Source organism: Centruroides sculpturatus, unplaced genomic scaffold (genome assembly GCF_000671375.1).
Source record: "Centruroides sculpturatus isolate CEXI.00-Female unplaced genomic scaffold, Cexi_2.0 scaffold333, whole genome shotgun sequence".
NCBI lineage: Eukaryota > Metazoa > Arthropoda > Arachnida > Scorpiones > Buthidae > Centruroides > Centruroides sculpturatus.
This window is the reverse complement of record NW_019384637.1, coordinates 113242-140888: the sequence shown is the minus strand read 5'-3', so window position 1 is coordinate 140888 and position 27647 is coordinate 113242. Positions and strand designations below refer to the sequence as shown.

Genomic DNA, 27647 nt, shown 5'->3' with positions numbered 1-27647 from the left:
ATATTATAAAAAAAACTACTTATTTATAATATCTCTTAGTTTATTGATTAATAAAGAACCATTTCATTTATCATATGCAATATTTTATCGGAATTAGTTCATTACTCATCAAGTTTCCCGGAAAAAACAAAACAAAAATAATTTCCATTCTGCTTTAAAATAAATTATATATAATAATAATCATATCAAATTGCATAGAACATTTTTCATCAGCAAATTTTCATCATGATTAACTTCTAACAATTTTTTTCTTTTTTTGTCAGCTTTTGTACTATAATTAAGACTATGAGAATTTGGGGACACTTTGCTTAAGGGTAGCAGAGGGACCGAAATTTTACAAATAAAAACACAATTACTAATTTTTTTTATTTTTTCAGCACTGATCCCTTGTTAATCTTTTTTCTTTTTCTTGCTTTATCAAAATTTTTCTCCACAATTTTTCCGAATTTGGGAGGGTAGTTGTCCCCCTGCTTCCGACTCGTACACCCACGAATGTTTAATGTAGTGTTAATATATTTATTACTAGTTATATGTTTGTTAATGTAGAATGATTAAATACAATTTAATATCATATATCTTAAATTGAATTTTAAAAAATTTTATTTGCCATGAAAATATTATTACGGATGTTACAGTCACTATCCTGCAAAATTCCAGTAGTGTTAATTATTACAACAATGGCAACAATATTACCGGAAAATAATTAAACAACATTATAAATTAGATTTCCTATTCATTTTACATAATTTGCAGGATCTGCTGTAAATGAAAAGCTAAAACGGATTAAGTTATTTAAAATATTTTATAATACGCTATATATAATTACATTTTTTTAAAATAGGGTTTATATTAATCTGATTTCTTACTCAAATTGATTTTATCGTAGGCATTTGAATATTTTTCAACATAACTAAATGTATTACAAATACTTTCAGAATTTTTATTTAAAAAATTAATATATATTGATTAAATCCTCGATGTCCAATTACTTGCGTATTTATAATTTAGTTCTAAAAGGCCGCAATTTAATGTGTCGTTTTTATATAACCATACAAAATAATCTGTCACAGACACTGAATATTTTACAAACAAATATAATGGATACTTTGATACGTTTAAATGCACGTGTGCGCGTTTGTTTCGTAACTTTCAACGAGTGTACTGTATATGAATGTACGTTTTTTTATTCAAAAGATTCCGGACTCTATTAATCTGCAAGATACAATAATCGAAAATTTTAGCAATATTTTATATTATTTCTGAAGAAAAATTCATATAAAGATTTTATTCCTACAATTAAATATTGAGAATAATTCGCTGAATTTCGCTTCCATAAGTAAATATATGGAACATAAAGGTAACAGTGTGTAAAATGGCATCGAAGTATTACAGAAACGAATCAGAGGAGAAGAAATGATAAACGAGATATTTTTATTAACGATGATTTCACCCAAATCTGGTTATATTAATGGATAAATTAATGCAAATTTTAATTTTCACCTTACAATGCAGCAGAATATTTGATTTCGGTCACATTATCGGAATTAATTATCCGATTTATCGATGCAAAATGACCAACGGCGAATTTTTCAAGGTCAAACCGAACTACCAAGTCAACGAGTATTTCTAAGGTCAAAGGATAACTTGTAAATAATTTTTTTCCCATTAATTTTAAAGAAATGTGAAGTCGAAAAAAATGTCTTTTCCTATCACATTTTCCTTTTCAACTTTATATAAAAATCTACTTTCACGTTATTTTCGCCACGTTGTATTTCGGTAATTTAACTGGTAAAATATTTGCAAAAAAAGAGGAGAAATTTTTCCTTAATGTGTATCTGTCCCATTTCACCTTACGACGGAATTTATTCGACTTTACGGGACGACGAGCACGAGCCTACTCGGTCCACTCGCTACGTCCGCCGGAAACGTCACTTTCTAATCTATATTACGTAACTCTGTATCAAACCGGAAAGTACGAGCACCCCAATTGGCGTAGGGAAGTTGTTTACCAGTTTCTCCACCAATAGAAGAGGGCGGCCGACCGAGCTTTCTTATCTGGTAGATTTACTCCAACGCTACTCCGGAAGAAACTATTCGGACTATCAGAAGTTAGCGTTTTTCGAGCGAAGACGACGAAATTTTCGTTCTTTCGTTAAAAATTATAATCTATTTCACCGACTTTCGTTCTTCGTCGCTGCCGTCCCGGGTTTTACCGTCGCCCAAAGACTATTAGAGAAGAGTTGGAACAGGAAGAAGCATCGCGACAGGCTTTACTCGTGTTTGTGTATCTGTACGTTGGCACCCGACCGATTCGTAATCTGCGGAAGAGATATTCATCGTTGTCATTGTCGACCGACCGTGATATTCGGACCAACGATCTCTGTCGATCCGGCTGGCAGCAAAAAGTATGACGTCGCTAGGCCTAACCAACGGTACGGTCGAAGTGGCCGACTCTAACCTGGTTGATGGCAGCGAGCTGGACGGCAACGGTACTCTAGACTCGCTGACCGGAAGCAATATTACCGCCGACGACAGGTTAAAGAGGAAGGCCAAGAGGCCTTCCAAGTTACTGGCCTGTAAAGAGGCTTCGGCTGGTTCGGTCTGTGGCTCGAACGGCACCGTACTTAGATTCGCCAAGAACAGCAGGAGGCCTCGAAACGGCCACGGAAGAGGCTTGCCCAAGAAGGGTGAGTTTCTGTTTATCTCCCTTTCTTTTCCCGTCAATATAACATCTTTGTTATTATCATTATCAATATGGATGTCGCTCCATTCTACCGCATATGTTATCTAATTTTCCAGTTTCCATTCGTAATTCCTTCTTTTCTATGTAATTCTTGCTAATAGTAGAGTACCCTTTACTCTATTATTTAGCAATTACTGATATCTTCCTGTGTCATGATGGTGAAAAATGCTTTTCGACCAGAAAACATATTGTATTATAATTTTTAATGCAAATTTTTTCACTTGTATTACTTCCAGTAGTATGAGTGAATTAGGACTGATTATGTAACTCTCTTCTGATTAAGTAATGTTGAATACTAATTAGGTGTAAACAAAAAAAAAAATGCTCCAAATATGTTAATTTTTTAAAATTATTTCCAGCTTTTTTTTATTTCACTCTTTTTAGTGTGCTAATTGAGGCTTGGGAAATTGATGTGTGTCAAAGAAATTATTCTAATTTAATACTTTTCATAAAAATACATTTTAATCATCAATAATAGCGTAGTTCTTCAGATAAGAAAGTTGAATTTTATGTTTTCCAATATGTTTTAAAAGTATTTGAAGACCGCGGTGCAAATTTTAATTTTGTTCTTGTAACTTATTAATGATGACAAGCATAAATTGGAATCTATATAAAGGATTTTTTTTAAGCTATGAATGTTCATGCAGTTCTCTTGAATTGATAATTTTGGAAAAATTTCAATTTGGTATATTTTTGCATTAAAAATGCTATTGATAGAATAAAGTTTAATTCTATCAATAAAGTGTCATCACACAATTATTCCAAATTTTCAGAAATTATTCATGTGTATTACATAGTTTGATTTCAAAAAATGACAGTTTAAGACTGGCCTGCAATGTTTTTGTTTGTCCATTTGAAAATTTAATGTTAACCAAATGTGATTTTATATTTTTTCATATTTTAAATTACTTGATTTATTTGTAAGCTAACAGTTAAATTCAAAATTTGATTGAATTTTATTGTCTTTTATATTAATTTTTTGTATAGTATCTATATACATATAATGAGAAATGAAATCAGAAACTTATCATATTTCTTCTCTTAAATGTTATATGGCTTTTTAGAAAAATTTTATGGAAATATTGTGAATCATAAAAAGTCTTTTAATAATAATCTTATGATATGCCTTTTTGTTTATTGAAACCATTGGGAGTTAAATATTTTTGCAACTATATGTTCTCATTTAAAGTTTAAAACAAAATCTTTAAATACTTTTTGATATTTTCAGAATTAATTTATTCTTAAAATACTTGATTTTTTTTATTTCTTAATGGTAAAAACCAAAAGTACTCAAAGGATTAAGTAAAATAGTAAATGTTGCAAAATGTCTAGAAAATGATCATCAAAATAAAATACTCTCTTACTGATTTTGCATAAAATATTTTGGTGTGAATTTTTGTTACATTGCTCTCACCTTATCATTTGGAAATATTGAATTCATATACTGATACTGACAATATTAAATTTGACAAAAAGGTACTTATGGGTTAAGAGGATGCCAGTCAGAAATAGCATTTTTTCCGAATAATGCAATTTTTTATTTGTCAGATTTAATACAATTGTTAAATTAAACAATAAATTACCATTTATAAAGATATAACAAAATCTCACAAATTCTAGTAATAAACTACTTGAATATGCAAATTGTTTTGTAGTGTATACAGCAAATATGGCAAATAGGTGATATCTATAATCATCTTAATTGATTTTTTTTCCATTTTTACAACCTCATCAGTAAATTTTTTTTCTTTTTAGATTTAAATTTACTAGTCTATTGTTATTTTGATATTTTCATTCAAAATCGCAAGTTTGATCGCTATTTCCGACTGGTGTCCTCTTAACCCATAAGTACCAACAAAAATATAAAAATTAATGTTTTTTGTCATACCATTTTTATCGTTGGTTGTTTAGAATATGATTTAATATTAATAGTGAAATGTTACAATTTGTTCTATCAGTCAAATAATTTCTACTGAAAAAACTATTGACTCTTCTAATGATTAATAAATATTAGATTTAAATAGAAAAAACTCAGTACTTCATTTCTTATTTTATTTCCCAGAAATTAATTATTTATAAATGTAGAATTCACACTTTATTAATTATAAACTGAATTCTACATTGATTTTGCATGGTTGATGGCAGCGAGCTGGACGGCAACGGTACTCTAGACTCGCTGACCGGAAGCAATATTACCGCCGACGACAGGTTAAAGAGGAAGGCCAAGNTTTTACACTTGTTATACTTTTGTAATGCCAACAGACTGTGATATATCTGTTTCATTTTATATTAATATTTGGTGTGTGTAGCTGTTTAAACCTTTCTTAAGGTTAAATTAAGTTTAAATGATTAAAAAAGCTCTATAAAAACTCAATTTAAAAAAAAAATGAAATTTTTTTTTTAAATTGACCAACTAATTGTTCATCTTTAATTGACTAACTTGACAATTGTCCTATCTTTATCAGCTTTTCTCGTGTATTAATGACCTGAACATTAGTAAGTGAAGTGTATCCAGTCTTTGATAAATTTTCATATTATTATTATTATTATGAGTTTTCTTGAACCTGTTTATAAACTGAATTCTACATTGATTTTGCATAAAATATTGGGTTGATTGAAGATCTTAAGTTATCAGTGAGGAGAATAAATATTAAAAATGTTTTGTTTTTTATGTTACAACATTTACATCCTTATTGATTAATTTCTAACTCTAATTAAATAAATGTTCAGATACTAGAAGTAAAGTGAATAGTAATTAATGATAGGTACTATTTTCATTTTATTCTTATTAATACTTTTATTTCTTTGCTTAAAATATAAATTTTTCATTTGAAATTCTGCAACATCTAGGCATTAAAATTTTTCCCAACAAGAAAAACATGTTATACTGTATCACTACTAGTAAAAGTAGTGTTGTATTTTAAAAAATTGGCTCCTATTTAGATATTAGACATTAAAGAAAACTTAAACTCCATGTGACCAATTCATTGGTGAAGCGAAAACCTACAACCAGCTACCAGTGTTCAGTGGTTTCAGCCACTAATGGGTTACACGCAGACTGACATTGTTGTTTTCTAAATTTCTGATTTTTCATGAAAATTCCCACCAACCATTTAAGGAGTAGAGTGTAAGTACACTTAAGGAGTAGAGTGTAAGTACAGTAAGTACAGGAGTGTAAGGAGTAGAGTGTAAGTACATTTAAGGAGTAGAGTGTAAGTAATTAATGCAAGTACAAAACAGAATAAAAATATACTTACATAATAAGCCATGTAGTTTCATACCCATATGCAAGGCAAAATATAGTGATTTTTTTGTTTGAATTTGACATTTATCAACTGGCAATATAAAAATTTCATTCATTGCTCAAAAAATAAGTAAAAGAGTTGAACTAATCTTCATAAAAATCAAGACCTGTTTTCTCTGTTTAATACAATAGATTATACCAAGGCAATGTTATACTTAATCAAAAGGAAAAGTGGTTAGAGTAGAAACTAAACATGTAGTTAACTAGTATTTTAATTACCAAATTGGGACAGTAATTGTTACTAGTAGTTAACTGTATTGAGAGTAATTAACTACTGCTCATCTTAAATGGTAATTGATTAACTTCTAATTCTAACTCTTGATCCTTTGTTATGAATACTGTCATTAGGCTTTTAGCAAAAGTGAAAACATTGAAGCCATTTTTAGAATATTTTGAATATTGCTTTTAGAGATGTACTAATTAATCATTTGCCAATCATTAATCATACTAATCACATTAATTGCTATTGCTGAAAATGTTCAAGTTTGGTAATAATAAATTTTTAGAAATAGGTATTTTTTAATAAATAAGTTTGTCTCATTCATACACATATCTGGTTGATTTATTTTCAGCATCATCTGCTGCCTTTGTTTTTGAAAGAAATTATTCATTTAAACAAGTAATTGTTATCACACTACCAATTATTTAATATTGTTTTGCTGACCATATTGCACTTGAAAGTATATTTGATGTGTAGAATTAATTGTGATATAAGTCAATTAATTTATCAATTAATGTTGGAAAAATATGGCCATCAGAAAAATATTAGTCATTGTGCCTATTTGTTCAGAATTGCATTAGTATAAACTATTAAGAAAGTGTATAATTCACATTAAAAAGGGTATAGGTTAAATTATAAAATGAAACACGTATATCACTGTCTGTTGGCATTATGAAAAAATGAAATTTATTTGCAAGTACTTTCAACAGTCTAAAACTGTTCTATTCAGACAGAATTGTTATTAAAGCTTCCAGAGAACAAGACATTTGAATTCAAGAAAAAGAATTTGAACATCAACTAATGTTTTTTTCAAAATTGTCCCCCCCATATGCTTGGAAATTTAAATTATACATGTACAGTTTACAAAAATTATACATTAATATAAAATACAATGAAATGTAAAATAAAACATCAGGAATAAATGGATTAAATTAAAATACATAAATAATAATGAATTAAATAGTCAATAAATAAACACATAAACATATAGTGGTCACTATGAAGTATTTTATCAGGAACAATGTGATTTAGAACCTTAGAAGGCTAAACAATGCTGTCCACAACTTTGGTATATCCAGCATTGGAGAGTTGCACGATGACAATGTAAAGTGTAATGAGATGTAAAGTGATTCCCAAATAAAATATGTTTTTCAATTTCCACAGCATTTTAGAAGGGATACTTGCAACAAAATTGATTCAAAGTTACTTTCTATTGCTTTTTAAGATAACTTTGTTTTACACTTGTTATACTTTTGTAATGCCAACAGACTGTGATATATCTGTTTCATTTTATATTAATATTTGGTGTGTGTAGCTGTTTAAACCTTTCTTAAGGTTAAATTAAGTTTAAATGATTAAAAAAGCTCTATAAAAACTCAATTTAAAAAAAAAATGAAATTTTTTTTTTAAATTGACCAACTAATTGTTCATCTTTAATTGACTAACTTGACAATTGTCCTATCTTTATCAGCTTTTCTCGTGTATTAATGACCTGAACATTAGTAAGTGAAGTGTATCCAGTCTTTGATAAATTTTCATATTATTATTATTATTATGAGTTTTCTTGAACCTGTTTATATTTTTGTTCTATTATGTAATTCTGACCTTGATTTTTATGATATTTTCTAATCAACATGCTAATTATTAGTAGAAAAATAATTTGATAAATTAGATGGTTCATATTTTTTTTAAATTTATGATGGTAAAATCATTTTAATGTTAAAATAATATACTGTGTTTTATTTTCCCAATAAAACAAGTTACTTTATTGAAACATAACTATAGAAATAATTTTTTAAGTTTAATTATGTAAATGTTAATGAAGCTATTTACAGAATTATGTGTTGTTATAATCAGCTTTTTATTAATAGAAACTATTGTCAGTTATATTGAATGATTGTGTAAATATTTTTTAAAAAGTAAAGATAAATGTGGATTTATAAATCTTATAAATTATGAAAGCAAAATTTTGTTTTTGAGTGTGGCATAGTTGTGTGAGACCTTTGTAGATGTATTTGGATTTGCAATGTGGCTAAATTTTATCTTCTTTTCTCTCAATTTTTTTTTGGAAATTTATCCTTTCTGCAGCCACCAGTGACCAAGCAGTACCCTGAACACTGGGAGTTTGGTCATGGGTTCGCACCTCCCTCGGACAGGCTGGCCACATGGAGTTTTCCGGATTTTCTCCACATCTATAATGCCTAAAAAGGGGCCAGTTTTCCTTAAAAAGACCTCCTGAAAGGCATCTCCTCTAGGCAGATCGACAAGTGTTGTATTGCCATAACTAAACAAACAAACAATCCTTTCTGCAAGATTACCATTCTCTTGATGCCCTATTTTCTATCTACTGCAACCATCCCTTTTATGAGATCTCCTTTGACTTCTTCTCTCTCTCCTCTTGATCATCTTTTTTTACTCCTTCCTATTCTGCACAGAAACCTAGGAAGAAACAAAGGCAAGGAAGGTTGGGAGAAGTCGATCCAAAATGAAAAGGATTTTATATTTGCTGTTTATATACTTTTCTATGAACCTGTTCAATCATATTTTATAGGAAAAATTTTACAAAGACTACAAATTTCTTTCAAATAACTATAAAAGTTTATTTTAGGAAATGAATTTCTGATATCACTGCCTACAGAGCAATCCACTAACAAAAACATCACAATATGTTTAACTTCATATTTAGTTATTTTCATTTTAGAAAATGGTAAATTAATAAACAATTTAATAATTAACAATACATGATCAAAAGTTCAAATGGTTAAGTGATTATGATGCTGTTTAATCAGTATTCCTTCATATGAATACTGGTAATTTACTTTATTGCATCTGACACAAAACCCAATGATGCATGAATATTTTGAAAGTATTTTTAAAAAAAAGTCTTAATATTATTTCCTATTTACTTTTAGTATTTGTTTGAAATATAAATTTACGTCTTGAAATATATTACTTTAAATTATTTTGTTACAGATTGCTGTACTAAGAGTTACTTTCTTCATTTATATAAAATGTGATGGAACAAGGCTACACAAAGACAAAAATAAAAATAAAAAAATTGATTTTATTAGCAGGAATGAAAGAAAAAAAAACAACAAAGTTTGTTGACATTGTAATAGTCACTAACAAACAAAATCATTTGTTTTTGAACCTATTTGATGTTTTCTTAATATAACCTGAACATTATTGAATACATCAGCTAGTATATAATACCAAAGACTAACTTTATAGCCAAACATGTATCCAAGATCTAGATTATTTTCAAAACATAAATCCATGTGCATTTTGTTTGTTCTGAAAAATTTTTGTCAGCATTTATATCAAAATGATTTATAAATAAGCAAATTATTGATAAATAATTTCTATCATTTGTGTTTTATCAATGCAAACAATACAATGAGTTATAAAAATGCATTACCTTGACAGTGTTTTTGTTTTGATGCTAGGTTTGTAAACTGGATGACCTTGCTCTATTTTATTCAGTAGCATGGTTAAATTTTACACCTGAAGTAAAACTCATATACTCTTGTCATATTTAATTAATTAAGGATGATAATGTAATGATGAAACATATTAATATCAATACAAATGTTATTGTCATACTTGTCAGTTAAATGGTTTTGGTTTTTCAGTTTTTAGTAATTAAAAATTAAAATTTCTTAACAGTTTAATTTATTGTGTACAAAAACTTAACCATTAATTATTTAAATTAAGAAAGAATTTTTATTATTATATTAATTGATAACATGTAAACATTTCTTATGCCAACAAATCTATGTTAAATAATCTCATCAATACACACTGTAAAATATACAACTTACTTCGGACTCGAAACCAAAACAGTGCTTATTTCAAAATACCTTCACTAATGTTTTCGAACTTAGTTCTTCTTCAGATGAATAAAAGAACTAAGTTCGAAAACGTTAGTGAAGGTATTTTGAAATAAGCACTGTTTTGGTTTCAAGTCCAAAGTAAGTCGTCTATGTTAAATATTAATAAACATGGTGACTTTCAAATAATTATAATGCATCTCATTTGTATGGAAATTTAATGTAAATATTAATATATTAACTGAATATATCATTGTAAAACAGAAAATATATTTTAAACAACTGTTAAAAATATTTAAAAATTTAAAGATTTTTAACAGTTGTTGATAAAAGTAAAGGTGTTATTTTTCAAAACACCCTTACTTATCCTTACCAATATAATACATTATATACAAGAGTGTTTTGAAAAGTAATATTTTTTCTTGTTTTTTTCAGATAATGCATTTTATTCAAATAGAATACACAAAACAAAATATGAATATAGATATTTTTTCTATGTAAGAACCATAGACATTTGTTCACTTGTCTTAGTGCTTTACAGTTTCCCAAAAGACTGTTTTTTGAGAATTGAGCCTCAGATATCAGTTCTTTATCAGTTTGAAACTTCTTCCTCCTGAGAAACTTTATTCTTTGGGCCAACTTAGATGATAGTCACTAGGTCAGATCTGTAGAATGGACGTGGCAAAAATCTCAATCATAGGCAGAAATATTTTCTGCAATCTTCTGAATTTGTTATCAGATTGCTGCTTATTGCATATTTCATCTTTGCTGAATGTTTCAGCTTATTCATCTTTGCTGAATGTTGGAATAATTCCTGTAATCTTTGAAATAATTTTCATCATTTTGGCATGGATTTGTGATAGTTTTTCTCCGTTTGTTCAAAACAGTTGCAGTACAGCTCTCTATTCCTCTATATTGGATGATAACAGATGCCATTTTTAAACTGACATTTATCTTGCCTGCAAGATGATGATAAACCTGTTAAAAATGCTGTGGAAGAGAAAAAGGATATACTTTATGGCTCTGCTATTTTTCAAATCCTATTTCAAATGAAACCAATAGAAAAGAGAAGATCTTAATTTCTCTGCAATATTTACACTAAAATAAATTCATTCATTCAAAAAGAAATGTGTAAATTGCAAAGAAGTTGTGAAACAAAATGTAAATTTTTAAAGCATAAGAACAAAATGAAAATTAAAAATGTGATATTCACAAATCTTGTGGTGACCCATGATGCTTATAAAAAGAGCAAACATCACACAGTTTACTAATTAGTAGACATTGTGGCAATATCTTATACTCACAAACACTAATGGGAATGATTATATGTTATGAAGAAACAAGAGAAAATGTACAAGAAACAACATGTAGATTCCACAAGTGCTTTCTAACTGCACCAGGATGAAGACATTTTTAACAACTTAAAAGAAGAAAACCAACTTTGTATAAAATAATATGAAAACAATTAGTTTTCATATTATTTTATACAAAGTTGGTTTTCTTCTTTAAGTTAAAGATTCTTTACACATTATGATAAATCTTAAAATAATTTCCTTCTGCTTGAGAGAGATGGAGAAATTAAGTACTGCGTTGGAACTACTGTGCAATGTAAACAGGTCCCTTTTCTGACTGAATTAATTTATTTATCATAAACCTTGTGATGGAACTAATGCATCATAGACTATGCACTTAGGCTATTCATGCAATGCTGCAAAGAATTTTTTTTTTTTCCATCTGGATAAATGTTAAAGTGAACATTTCTCTCACTGTATTTTTTCCTTTGGTAGGAAACTAGGATGGTAAGAATCTGTAACTGAACTACAACTGCCCAACTTTTGGATAACTGATCTTTTTATACATCTGAATCACTTTTGTCATGTGCCAAATTTGGATCTATATTTTCATTTGACAAAATAAACATTTTGAGTTATGATGCAGTGGTGCTTTCTGCCAGTTTTAGTTTCAGTAATAGCAAAATCATTTGTTAAAATTGATTTTTTTTTTAATTTATGGTTTTAACATTTCAAATAATTTATTTTAACATATTTGCTGTAAAAAATAAAAATGTTTACTTTTTACCTTAATAAAAGCTTTCTTAAAATTTTTTTTTGTTTTGCTCTCTGGAAACAGAACTATTGAATACTTTTTGATATGCAGCTTTATTGCTCAACTTTCACACATTTGACTTTTATATATATTTTTAGAAATAATACATTATGTATGGAAGTTGAAGACTGCTTGTATTTAATACAGATTTTTATTCATTACGCAGAATATTTGAATTTACTTTGTTTTTTCAATAGTGAAACTTTTATTCTCTAATGTTGTTAGTAAGATTTAAAGTTTTCTCATAAAATTGATTATAAATATTAGCAATATTAAGTGCAGATATTAGAGTAAACATGATTGTTTTATATTATAAACTTATTGATACATAGACATGAACCTGATTCAATAGGTTTCAATGAACTGCTGGATATTAAATCAGTGCAATAGGTTCAAATGAACTGCTGGATTATAAATCAAGCTATAACAAGACTAATTTAATGATTAGATATAAAGCAGTTTTGCTGTAAGTAGGCTATTAGGTTGCAATCTATATCTATTGCTTTATATTTAATCATTAAATTAGCTTTGTTATAGCCCACTTTAAAATTCCACAGTTTATTTGGCATTGACTTAATTGATGCCATTTTCTAGATTTATTAATATTCTATTTTATATTAATATACATCAAGGATATTCATTAAAAAAAATCTGTTTAATATCAAGAAAGATATTAAGAGAAATAAAAATAATTTTATTTTGATAGTTTTATTTTATCTTAAAGGAAACTCTTATCTGTCTTCCTGTTATTTGACATCACTATATATTGTTAATCTTAGAAAGTAGCCAAACAATTCTATTGACTTATAAAAATTATATTAGTTTTTTTATATATATTTTTAATCATTGTTTTGTATATGTAATCAAATAATCAAAGACATAAAATTTAGTTTAGATAGGTTTGTTTTGTTCTTCTGGAACACTAATTGAATCCAGTTATGCAAAAATACTACCAAGTCTTAATGTACTTAAACTGAGTAAATTCCATTTAAAGCTTTCATTTTCAAAATAAAAAATAGATTGTAGATTAGTTACTGAGCTTTTTAAATACGTTAATAGTAGCTATCTGGTATTTCTGTAAATTGAAGATTGCATAATACTGAATTTGTGCGACTTCAACTCGTTTTTATACATTTGAAAGTTGATAGCTTTCTGCATAACTGGGCCCAATTAATGTTCCAAAGAAGATTTGAAAATGAAGCCAAAAATATCTTATAAACATTAATCTAATAAATCTGTTAGATGTCTTTAAATTTATAGAGTTGTAACATTGTTGAGACAAAAATTTGCTTCATAATTATAATTGTTTTAAATTATTTCTTAATATCCTTTATATTACTGATCATAGCATAAACGAAAATCAAATACAGTTTCCATTAAAAAGTTGCTACAACTTACAGATTAATAAATTAAAATATATTTATGGCAAACATAAGCATGTTGCAAGATAATTTAAAATAAATATTTTTCATTTCATTTTTACTGATCAAGGAAATATTTTTTTTATTGTATATTTAGAATGTGATGATAAGGAAAAGTTGTTTTTATGAATTTGTACTTCTATGCATTTGTAGCTAGAACTATTTTAAGATGATCAATACAAAACCTTCCTCACTTATTTCTAGCCGTTTATACACGAGTACGAACGTTTTCAGCCTTCTTAATAGGCCTTCTTCAGGTACACTGTGATCTGTTAGAGCGTCGTTTGGTAGAAGTTTAAACGCTGCCAATGTTTACCTAGGCATAGTCTTACCAGTGACGTCATCGCTGATGATAGGTATAGACGATACCGAGGGCGAAAAATTCTTTCTTTTGGTAAAAAAGGGAGGTGTGCAGATAGTTCATGATGGGATACTCACTAAAGTTGGGGAATAAATTGCAAAGTAAGTGCGCTGTGTAAAGATGATCATTAACCCCCTATCGTGATAGTGCATCTTCTTTACACAGAGCGTTTACTTTGCAATTTATTCCCTAACTTTAGCGAGTATCCCATCATGAACTATCTGCACACCTCCCTTTTTTACCAAAAGAAAGAATTTTTCGCCCTCGGTATCATCTATACCTATCATCAGCAATGACGTCACTGGTAAGACTATGCCTAGGTAAACATTGGCAGCGTTTAAACTTCTACCAAACGACGCTCTAACAGATCACAGTGTACCCGAAGAAGGCCTATTAAGAAGGCTGAAAACGTTTGTACTCGTGTATAAATGGCTAGAAATAAGTGAGGAAGGTTTTGTATTGATCATATGAATTTGTAATTTCAATTTTAAATAGGCATTTAATCTGTTTCATTGCATAACCTACATCTAACTTCAAATTGTTTTTTAAATATGCATAAACCACAGATTATCCACATAAAATTATGGTAGTTATATTAAGGTAAATTGTATGCTAGCTTTAGCATTTTTTTTTTATTTCTTTTATTAATGATACTGAGTAAATTTCTTTAGAGATAAATGCAAATTGATATATTTATTAGTCTGAGAGAGAGCTTTCTAAAGTAATATTAATTAATTTGACTATTAAGTATTGAGTAGGGTAATTTTTCACATTTTTCAGTTTGTAATTACATAAAATTACATTTCTATTCTATTTCTTAAATAAAGAATTTTTTTTATTCTTGTGGAAAGGATCTTTTTCAAATAGTAAATCATGATTGAATTTACTTTTGTTATTTAGGAAATCATTCATGATACTGTTTTGTTTTCAAAATGAAAGAAGCATTTGTTAACTTTTATGGTTTAAAAATGACTTTTGTTTTGTAATATTTAAAAATAGTCCTGCTCAAAGTATTTTTAAATATGTTTTAATAATTCCATTATGCTACTTTTATTCAAAATTATAGAAATATTCATAATAAAAGCTGAAATGGTAATAAAGTGCTCGAAATTGCTTTGTGTGATGCCAAATAGTTCAAGAAAAAATATTAACACTGTCTATTATTGTTATTATTTTACTTGAAATTTTACTACAAGTACTTTCAACAAATTTCAGATTGTCTTCTTTAGGTATAGAAAAATGGAATCTGAAATTTATCGAAAGTACTTGTAGTAATATTTCAAGTAAAATAATAATACAAATAGTGTTTTTTTTTTTTTTTCATAAACATAACTCTAAATTATTATAATTTAGAGTTAAGAGTATTGATTAAAATATATTTTCTTTGAAATAATAATACAAATGTTGAATGAACTTGATACTATTTTAATAACAATAATTTTACTACTAAGTTTGGAAAACCATATTATTTTTATTCAGAAGTGTTTTCGTTTTTTTCTAAGAAAATCTTCAACTTAAATTTTCCAAAACAGAATATATAGTTTATCAAATGCTATTAATCAAATTTTTAAAAAATCTAAATATCTTCATCTTTGCATTTACTTTGAATATTGTTCTTAATATTTTCATTTTCATGATAAAATAGCAAAAATGTTAAGAGTATTTGTATTTTAAAAAGTATTTAGATATTTTTGCTGTCTTCTCATGAGAATACCAAGAACTATAGTCAAAATAGAATATGAAGATGAAGACATTTATATTTAAAAACATTCTGATTAAACAATACAGATTATACATAATGTATTGATGTATATGTATGAAATATTGATGTATCCATTTAAAATTATGCTGCAATAAAGTTTTGAATACTAGCTTGGTGTTGCTGTGGAAAAATCAACCGACACAGTTTAAAGTGATTTTACATACATCTGTATTATACAGCATCCATACTATATAAAATAAACTTAAATGAAAAATTTTATAAAAATTTGTAATTTTGTATTTATTTTTTAATCAGGTGGTGCTGGAGGAAAAGGAACTTGGGGAAAAATTGGTATTGAAATGACAATGGATGATATGGTTGCCAATGATGTTCATGATCCTAACTATGATTCTGACAGTCAAGTAAGTCTTTTTTTTATATCAGTTTTTAATTATCATCACTGAATAAAATGAAATACAGTCGACCCCCCCATAACGCGAGTTTATATAATACAGATTCGTATATCGCGGCAAAAAAATTGCGACCGTATTCGTATAAAGACGCTAAAAAAGACTCATAAAATGTGGTAAAACATCATCGCCGACTCGTGTCGTGATAGGATTGGTCGAATCTGGACCAATAGTGGACGAGCAGCCGAACTACTTACACGCTACAGAGAGTTTAGGCGGGTAAGTTGAGTTTACTATCGTCTGTACAGTATATAAATTAGGTACTGTAAGTCTAATACAGTACTGTAATTTTATACATTTCTTGTGGAAAAAAAAAACATTTCTTATTCAACGGCCATGAAAATTATTTCTATTAATGATGTCTCCAAAGTTCAGCAAATTTTTTGCAGAAAAATAAGTTATCAGAAAATGCACCTGCTGTGTGATGTGTTGTTCTGCAATGAAAACAAGCTTAATTAAGCAATGGCATCGTCAAACGGTACACACTCGGTAAATAATCCTACAATTTTTTGTTTATAGCATAGTTTATACAGATTATTCCCAAAAAATTATACGTGTTTTGGAAATGTTGAGTCAAATTAGTCTAGAATTGATTAATTTTATGGAAGAAAACCTTTCAAATAGCCATAGTCCGTAAACTGCACAAGTGTCAGGCTGTGATTGGCTCGTGTATTTAAGGATTCCTACAACGTAAAATTCTTATAAAGGGGAACATCTACCGCATTATAAGGGAGTCGACTGTAGTTAAATNTTTTTTTTTTTTTTTTTTTTTTTTTTGGATAAAATTATATAATTATGTGAAAAGTTCTATAATTTTATCAAATCATTTATGGAAATATTTATTTAGCTACTATTTATATGAATACTAACATTATTTGGTACAAAATAATAATTGAAAATTATAATTTTAACATCTATAATGTTAATAATATAAATAAAGAATAATGAAAATTTGAACAAATATTTCTGCTAATTAAAATAAGTAGTGTTATGGTAGTAAGACCTACTTAGTAAAACATATACAGTAAAACCTACTTAGGTTTTAGTTTTATAGGAGGTCCATTCTATCTAAAGAGAAAGCAAATCTCAGAACAGAATAATTTGCTATATAAAATAATATTACAGTAGAGTTCTGAAAACTTGACTTAATATTTTAATTGAATAATCTATTTCTTTTAGCCCATAATGTTGTTTTATTCTTAGTATATATCAATTACACACATATATACACGAGGGCTTATCACACCAGTGAACGAGAATTAAATTACAAAATCTTTAATGATTATCTACAATAAGGTACAGCTTTTTTTTGACAAAATATTATACAGAACACTTAAAATGCATTTTGGACTAAATACGTCCCTCTTCAGTTAGTGTTCATAAAAATTCAGTTAGTGTTCATAAAGTGTTCTTATAAATCACAAAAAAAAAAAGAGCTATACCTTATTGTAGATAATCATTATATATTTTGTAATTTAATTCTCGTTCACTGGTGTGATAAGCCCTCATGTACTGTATATATGTCTAATTGATATAGATTAAGAATAAAATTGACTTAATATGACTGAGAAGGAGACGAGTTTTACAGCATAGCAATGAAGAAATTCTAAATAGCAGAATTTTCATAAAAGTATATATGCAAATTCATATATGTATTAATTATGCACCAATAATGACTCTTTCTATTTGTAGTTAAATTTTAATTTTAAAATATTGGCTATTCATTGCTTACTTTTAAGCTTTTAATGATCTTGCATTATGGCATTTTGCACTGGCACCTTAGAAAAAGGATTATATTTTTTGTTAACACATGAAATTGATGCTGTTATTAGAGAGGTTGCAGCCAACATTTTTATTGTGAAAATGTGTACATCATACATTCAGCGCCACCTTCCTGTAACCCTAGAATGGCATTTGGAATGTCGAGCATGATTCCACTGACATTCCAAACGTCATTGTCAAACTTCTAGGCTTTCAGGAAGGTGGTGCTGAACACCCAACATACATGTTTTTGTGATGTAAACATCAGCCGCAACCTCTGTATTAAGTGTTACTAGTGAAAAACAATACTTATTTGATACTAGTGTTAAGTTAAAGAAGTAAAAGTTAGATTAATTTTTTTAATGACACAATGAGTTTTATGGAACATCAAGTTATTGAGTGGGACACTACTGTGTAAGCCAAAAGTGTTGTGTTTAAGACAACACTTTTGGTTTATATAGTAGAGTTCCAGAAACTCAGGAAGTAGGAAATTTCACATCCTAATACAAACACTGTCCAGAAAGTTTGAAACTTTGTAAATATTACTTGTTTGTATTTAACTACTGTAGAAGCTAGTCTGTTTTGTTGCCTTCAGTGCATAGACTACCTATGCATAGAATCAAGCATTTCATTCCACAAATCCAGCATTCAGGAAGTGGTGCTTTCATGACAGAAATTGCCACGAAAGCACCACTTCCTGAAGCATCACTGCTTCAGGAAGTGGTGATCATTCTAAAGAAGCAGTGATGCTTCTTTAGAATGACTCACAGATCTTTTAAGAACAGATTTTATTTTGGGAAACAAAAAGAAGTCAGCTGGCGCTTAGTCCTGAGGATATGAAGATTGGGGAACGAGTGGCATGAAGTTCTTGGCTAAAAACTGTTATCAGCAGTAATGTGTGGGTAGATGCATTGTCATGATGCTGTTCTCTCCAAGCAGTTGGCCTTTTTTTTTCTCACTGCTTTATGAAGACATTTCTTCACCTCCAGACAGAACAAAAAAGTGAGCAAGACCTCATTTGATTGAACTTGTCACACCTTTTGGGTCATGGTGAAGATTTTCCCAACCACTGTAATGACTGATGTTTTGTATCCATAGACCCATGACTCAGTGATGATGATTTCATCAGATCTAACCATCCCAGAAGCTCTTCATTCACTTGCATTCACTGAAAGAAAATTGCAAAATACAAACATGTGTTTACACAAATGAAGATAGAACAAACAGCTTTCAGCAGATAGTACACAAAACATGCCACTAAAGAGCTGCACAGGCTGCATTTAGATTCAATTATTGGTTTGTGCATGATTTAAAAAGTTTGGAAACATTCCACACAGACCTCATACATGAAACTATACAGCACATCATATTGAGTTGCAAGTTTTTAGCACAAACAGATTATTTAACCTAATGTAATCTAATAGCAAATAATACATAATCTGATTAAAAATATATGTCAAATGCTTGTATGCGAACACCAACTACTATTATCTGAGCCCCAATTAATCAAGCTTCTGCAATATCTGAGGTGAACCTGTAAGTTAATAAAGTATTTATGCTATAATCCATAAAATAAAGTTTAAATGATAACAAACAAATCATTTTGCAATACGTGTTATCTTTCTATTGTTTAACTTCAATGTGAAACAAATTATTCATATTAAAATGTAACCATATATATAAAAATCTACAAGCCTAATTTTAGATTAAAACCAAATGATTGCTGGATTAATATAGCCCAATGCAATCTGGCAGTTGTTTAGATTTAAAATATAACTATAATACACATTTTTATTATTAAAACTACTTTATGTATTAACTGTGTAATAAATGATGTAAAAAGTGTTGTGATTAAATTCATTTAAGGCAGCGGTTTCCAAAGTATGCGCCGTGGCATCGCTGTGAGGAAGCCGCGAAATATTATAAAATTTTCATAATTTTACTTCCACTTTCAATTCACTGTGATAAGATGCGATATCTAGCAGACCTGCCTGATGCAAATCATTAACTCAGTAATAAAGGTGGCACATAGAATCGCAAAATGTAAAAAGCCTCTTACCATGCAGAAAAACTTATTCTACTGGCTGTTGTAGATATGGTGTACATTATGACCAGTGGGTCTGCTGGGTAGCAGCTTTCAAAAGTGCCTTTGTCCAATAACACTATCAGTCATAGAATACAGCACATAGTGAAGGATCTCCAATGCTCAATTATTGAAAAAAAGGGAAGGAATTTGGGTTGCAGTGGATGAGGACACAGATAATAATATTGATGCTCACTTAATTTATCTATAAACTGTACATAGCAATAATAACATTGTAGAAGACTTTCTCTTTTGTAAAAGTATCACTGCTGGTGCTAAGGCTCACGACTTGTTTGATATCTTTGATAGTTTTATTTCCGAAAATAATTTGGAGTGGACCAAATGCATTGACATCTTTACTGATAGTGCTCGTTCTATGTCTGGATGTTATGGAGGATTGCAAGCACTTTTTTGAAGCAAAGACCCTGTTGTGGCCCCATTGCATTATTCACAGGAAAGCACTCACATCAAAATATCTGAGTCCTGCATTGAACCAAAATATGTAGTACATGTAGTAAACTTTATAAAAATGGCCATTGAAGGCAAGATTTTTCAAAAAACTATGTGAGGATGTAGGATCCGAGCATACATCTTGTACTACAGCACTTTAAGAAAACACAAAACATTATTTCTAGAGAGCTATCGCTCTCTTGAGATAATGTTTTGTCTCATACATTTGAACTGCAACAGGAAATTTATATTTTTCTTAAAGAGGAAGACCACAAGTATGCTGAAAATTTTGTGATTGAAAATGTTTTGGTAAAACTAGCATACTTATGTGATATTTTTGAAAAGCTCAATACTCTGAATCTCTCCCTGCAGGGAAGCAACATGCACCTTTTAAAGTAGATTGAGAAAATTTCAGCTTTTATAAAAAAAATTAAAACTATGGAAAAGAAAAATAAATGAAGATGGAGGAAAGTGTTTCCCCTTGTTTGACTTCCAATGGAATTGATTTCTCTTGAGGTATGAATTCTATTTTTGAAAAACATTTTATCACAGCTTATCACCTGGTTTGAGAAATATTTTCAAAAATCCATTTATTGTCAGTGCTCCATCTGAATTTACTGCTGCAGAAGAAGAAAATCTTATTGAAGTTGTCTTGTGACAATACATTGAAAACAAAATTTAGCAGTATGGAATTAAATGAATTTTGGATATCAGTAAAAGATGAATATCCCCTTCTGAGTGGTAAAGCTCAGAAAGTTTTAATTCCATTTGTGACTTCTTATTTGTGTGAGTCTGAGTTTGTCCCTGTGATAAAAACTAAGCGTTGCATGAAAATCTAATGTGGAGAAGGAAATGAGGGTGGCTGTGTTCAGTTTGATTCTAAGGTTTGAGAAAATGTGCAGTGATCAGCATTCCACTAATTATAATTCATTGAATTTCATTGTTCAACTACATTTTTGTTACCTTAAATACCTGTTTTATTTATTTTTTAATTAGCATCCTAACTCTTTAATTAAAAAGATTTGGCAATTTCACTATTTTGCAAATTGTACTTGTTAGAATTTGACATAGGAAGCCTTAGGAAAAATCTGAATTTAGCAAGGGTAATCAAAAAAGTTTGGAAACCACTGATTTAAGGTTTAAAAAAAGGCTTAAAAGTGTTACTGTATAAATCTTTAATATTTGTAATTTTTAATTCAAAGTGACTGTGGCTGTCCATTTTATCCAAGTTTTCAGTTGTTTGAGGTAGCATTGGTCTACATTTTCTTGGATAATTGGGGTGCTAATGTATTACACTACAGTTATGCAGATGGTCAAAGAAAACAACACACACAAAACATAGATCTTAATATATTTAGTATCATATTTAGTGTTATAATGAAAGTCAAAGCAATCTACAAGACACCAGACATTACATTAATTGACCAAAAAAAAACTAAATCTTCAAAAAACTAAATTTAGAACTAAACTAAGAATTAAATTTCAAGAATATTTATTTAAAAAATGAGATCATAATATTATTTTTTTTAAATATTTTTTTCAAATTTAGAGCAACTTGTCTAAGTAATTTTTTCTTAGACAAGTAGAGGATTCATTGAGAAATGTATTTGTAATATATTTTTAGTTTACACTAAAATAACAAAGAAGTATCTGAAATTACTGTAGTCATTTTCAGATTCTTAATACTTTTTAACCTTGTAAAAGATATTTTCAATGTAAATCATTTCTTGTGTTATGGAATTCTGGAACAATTGGGACATTCTTAAATGCACAATGCACACACATATGTATATATATAATATTTAAAGTAACATGATTTAATTTGTATTGTTTATATATTTTCTTCACAATTATTTACAACTAACTACAGTCTGCTAATATGTTATTTAGATGAATTTAGAATATCCTGTTAAATTTGTAATGATATTAATAGTATTAAAATTGTTTTCCTTAATTTAAAATTGATTGATAACTTTTCTACTACTGGAAAGAAAATTCATTTCTCATTATGTGTTTAACCTGAAATAAAATATTAGAAAAATGAGATATTTCCAATTATTTTACTGCAAATATTTTTATGTTGGTTTTAAGTCTCTTTTTTGTCAAAAGTTGTATGCATTGTAACTAAATTTATGTGGACATATTTAATGGTTAATTGCTTCTGTTAAAGCTGACTCAATATTTGTTTAATAGATCCAGTATAAAATTTTGAACATATTTTTTTACATGTTAGAAATGAAAATTTTCTATAGTTTCATTTTCTATCAAGATTTATTTAAGGAATCATTTCTCTAAGACAGTTGTTCCCAAACTTATGTGACTTGTGACTCCTTTAATTAACCTGCTGTCATCTGGCAACAGTTCTCCAGTACTATATAATATTATATATATATATATTTTTTTTGGGGCAGGTAAACTCTGTCTAGGTAGAACTTCTATTTAAGAGTACATTTATTTGTTTATATTATTTAATTATAATACAAAGAAATAATGATCATTAGGCAAACAATAAATAGTATATTTATATTATGTAAAATGTGTATAGTATAATTATGTTCATATGCCACACATGCATACATTTTAACTAATGAAACAGTCTTATAAAAAAAAACCTTTTCTTTGTCTTTTTTCTATTAACAGTAATAGAAGATAACTTAATTTTAGGGCAAAAACAGAAAAAGGCTTTATTTATTTAAAAAGTTCTAGTGAGATGGCTCTCAAGATAAAACAATTTAGGCAAGAATACAAAAATGCATTTCATCAATGCTGTCAGTTACTGTGCATTACTAATAATTAAAATAATGATTAATCACAGTTTGGGAATCACTGCCCTAGGATATTACAATCTGAAAAAGTAAAAAAAGATAAAAAGTTTATTTTATAAACTTTAAATTTGTTAAATTTAGGCTGAATTTTAACTTAATTCAATATTTAAATTTATAATAATTAAAAGTAAGTTAAATTATGTATAATAATGGTTAAATAATAATAATCATAAATTCATACTCCAGGGTATGTAATATTATGCTGAGATACTTTTAACAGTATTTTTGATAAAACTATTCTGTGTTGTTACTTTTTGGACTGCAATTTGAAAAAAATTGTAGCCCTATAAATTCCCACTGTTGTTCCATTTGTCTGTCTATCTTTCCTAAACCTAGAGAACAGAGTAAGATAGATGAAAGTCAGGACCAAATATGGAAAGATTAGGGGCAGGCGACCCCGATTAACTATTTACAAACTTCTGCTCTGGGCTGGAAGTCATGTTATTTCAGTTCAAAAACTTTCCTCCAGAACATTTACATAGATGACTGGCAGGACTTCATTGCTAACAGAAAAAGTATGATGTACAGGGGCAAGACACTATTAATTTGAGGTGAAGAGCATATATATTAAATGAAATAAATTAAAAATATGATTTAAAAATTGTACCCTGGCATTATGACGATGTCACAATAAATAATTGCTTGTTTATTATTAGGAGATTTTTCTAATTTGTAAGAAATTTATTATTTTCAAATAAAATTGAATTATATTGCAGTTTAAAAAACTTTCATGATAAATATTTCTTTTTAGTTGTTAACTGCTGAAGAAATTATTAGTTTTGATATATAGTGTGCCTCGTAGAACATACTTAATCTGTTCCAGGTGCACGTCTGTTAAGTGAAAAGTCCGTTATACAAAACGCATTTTCCCATAGAAATACATGTTAAAACATATAATTCATTTCGCAGCATAAAATAACTGTACTGTACCATGAAAAAAATGAAAATGGAGCAGTCACCAATTATGCCAGGTAGTCAGATGTTGTGAGGAGGAGGTGGAGGAACACTTTCTTCACACATTCATACAGATACAGATTTTTTACACATTGCAGCAGGTCCCTTTTTATTGTTTTTTAATCGGAGTCAGATTCAGGAGAGGCTACCAGAGCTTGCAGGGTCAACTCCTCTTGTTCCATCCTTTGTTTTTTGGCAGCTGGCTTCTTGAAAAACATGTCCAAGGTGGTCTGTTTCTCTCTCTTCTTCAACACCTGTCGGAAATGACGGGCAAGGGTGTCATTGTAGAGATCATTGATCCTGTTGGCCTCAGCTCTGTTTGGATAATGAGTGTTGGTAAACTCCTGAACCTCTCCCCATTCGACAAGGAAGTTTTTGTCAACTTTCACTCCTTCTGATGATTTCTTGCTTTGTTTCAATTGAAATCACCTTTCTGTTTTTTTAGAAGCCATGATTTGCACAACACTTGAATAAATGTAAATACCCTGCACTGAGGTGATGTACGTAATAAACAAGGGAGCAAGCCGAATCCCAACGGGAGCTCTGTACTTCAGATATACTAATAATATATTCTAATAATACTAATATATTATAAAAATAGCAGATTGTCATTGGCAACAGCAAAAGTGTGGAAACATCATTCGCACTTGTTCGCAGAAAGACCATCATTCACCTCATGTAACTGCTGAATAGAAAGTCCATTGTTCGCAGCCAGTCCATTGCTCGAGTCACGTAACGGCCAAACAGAAAATCCGTTGTTCGCAGTGTTTGTTATTCGAGGCGTATGTTATACGAGGCACCACTGTATTTATTTCTAGTTATTGAGATAACTGTGTTACTTTGATAATTATTTATGCTTCTTTCCAATTTATTAAAATTTTGTCTTGTAAAATAAAATATTTCATAAAATTTGACAAAATTATCTTAATTAGAATTTTTACTTAAAATTATTATCATATATAAAGTTTTTATTTTTAGTGAAATCATGTGTTTAATTTCTCAGTTTGTTTGATAGAGGATTTTTATCAGTAATTTTAAAAACAATTGATAATAAAATTATACTGATAATTTAGAAAAATATTGAAACAATTTTATATCATAACATAATATTAAATTAAAAAAAGAAAAAATACAGCACTATGCATCATAAGGTAATGTGTGTTACAAAAATATAAGGCCACCTCAATTTTTTGGAATAATAAATTTTTATTACACTTAAACAAAAAATTAGTGACAAGAATAAATGTAGATGCAAATAGAATACGTAATTCTTTCACAAATAAAAATGAAAACATAAATTTTTTATTAAAAAAATAATGGTGTTGCAAAAATATAAGGCCAGTAACATTTAATAGAAAGTGATACCACCATTTTTCAAAATAACCCTGTAAACTCTATCTTTCATTGAGTTAACAAGATTTTTTTCCTATGCAATTACAATTGCAGATTTGAATTGTTCAATATTGTGGTATTATTTTGTACTGCATACATATTCTTAGCTATTAGAATCTATAGATATTCTATGGGATTCAAATCATGGGAATAGGGAGGACAATTCATGACCTGAATGCCATTATTCAGTAATCATTGATAAGTGAAGTTTGCAATATAGATTGGTGTATTATCTAGTTGTAATTGTTGCTAGAATGGACAAACATTTTTTACTCCAAATGACAGAAGGTGTACAGTACATTCAAGAGATTTTGATACCCTATTGTTGTTATTCAGCCATTTATGACTTAAATTGATTTTTCCAGACCATCCAAAACTTGCCCTGATCATGAGTCCCCCTCCTTGCTGACACTTGGTGAACAAAAATGCCTCTCTCCTATGATTGTGCCAATAAAATTGCCAACCATTGGGACCATCCAAATTGAACTTTTTTTTTTTATCAGTTCAAATAACTTTACACCATTTTGAAGGCCATGACATCTTATCTTTAGCCTCTATCAGTCTTTTTGTTGGTGTTGTTGTTTTAGATATGATGCTACTTTTCTGTTTTTATACACTTGATGTTTTGTTGATATCCACAGAATTACCATTTGGGAACATTAGCATCAGGCCTTTGTGCTATTTCATCCAATGATGTTCCTATTGTTGATATTTCCCAAATAATTGCTGATTTTTGCTTTCTGTCAACTTAGAAGGTCATCTTATTTGTTTTCTCTTTCTATATTGCACATTAAGGTTATTATAATTGGCTACAATGCAATGAGATCACTTCAGTTACTTTGCAATAGCTGTAGCAAAGCTTCCAGCCTAATGTAATGCCTGATTCAGCTACACTCAAGGCACTTTAAGTTAAAATTAAGCAATTAACAATAGATAGAAATATCACAACAGTTAATGATGATATAAATTCAGTTATGCCTCTATTTGCAATTTTGGTGTGTTGCCATCCATCTCTTTATAATTATTAAATTATAGGTAATAGTAAATTTTTTTGATAAATTGTTCAAAAATGCAACTGGCTGTTTATTTTTGCAACACATTATTTTTGATTGTAAACAGAATAAGTAATTCTTTTAAACAAAAAATGTGATAAAAATTTATTATTCCAAAATGTTGGAGTGGCCTTACACTTTTGCAACACACCTTATTATCACATCAATTCAATATGATGTTTTTATCTATTAGAAAAACAAACATTATATAATTTATAATTACATGCTGGAAGTCATGTTATTTCAGTTCAAAAACTTTCCTCCAGAACATTTACATAGATGACTGGCAGGACTTCATTGCTAACAGAAAAAGTATGATGTACAGGGGCAAGACACTATTAATTTGAGGTGAAGAGCATATATATTAAATGAAATAAATTAAAAATATGATTTNCCTAATTCACAATACTGTAGATGATAAAGTACAAGTTTAATAAATACATTAAAAGATTTACTAAAAACATTCTGAATTAGATTTAAATATAAATAATTACATAAGAAATACACAAAAAGATGTAAAACTGTTATAAATGTTCTATTGCAAGGCTTAGCACAAGTTTTCAGTATGCTTTAAGTATATAAGTCTAAAATTCTGTTTAATTCTAGAGTTAAAGCAGAGTTTAAAACATTTTGATAAAAGAATAAGTGAATAAAATAACACCATATTTATTAATTTAAAAATAAAAAATTTATTTAGTGTTTTTTCTTATTTGTCAGAAATATATTTAATTTCTAACACTACTTGTATTATCTTTAATTTAATCTATTGCTTTAATATTTATAATGTAACTATAGTAATTTAAAATCTACATTTTTAATATCTCTTTGCTAATTTGAAAAAATTATTTAAAAAATATAATTTGTGTGTTTGTAACATATGCACTATAAAAATAAATTTAACTTATTATATTTAGATATCTTTGAATGAATTAAATCTTGGTCGTCAAAAGCCAAAATTGGTTGTGACAGTAAT

At 28.6% G+C, this 27647-nt stretch overlaps 1 protein-coding gene across 1 annotated transcript in view; it reads left to right on the top strand.

The window, feature by feature from the left end:
• Positions 1–1946: 1946 nt before the first annotated feature.
• LOC111625882 (programmed cell death protein 4-like) overlaps positions 1947–27647 on the top strand; it is a 56533-nt gene continuing 30832 nt past the window's right edge. Inside the window, exons 1-2 of the mRNA XM_023369131.1 lie at positions 1947–2687; positions 16003–16109. Of these exons, the coding sequence (XP_023224899.1) occupies positions 2408–2687; positions 16003–16109 (387 nt within the window). The 5' untranslated portion in view covers positions 1947–2407. The remainder of the gene's footprint in view (positions 2688–16002; positions 16110–27647) is intronic.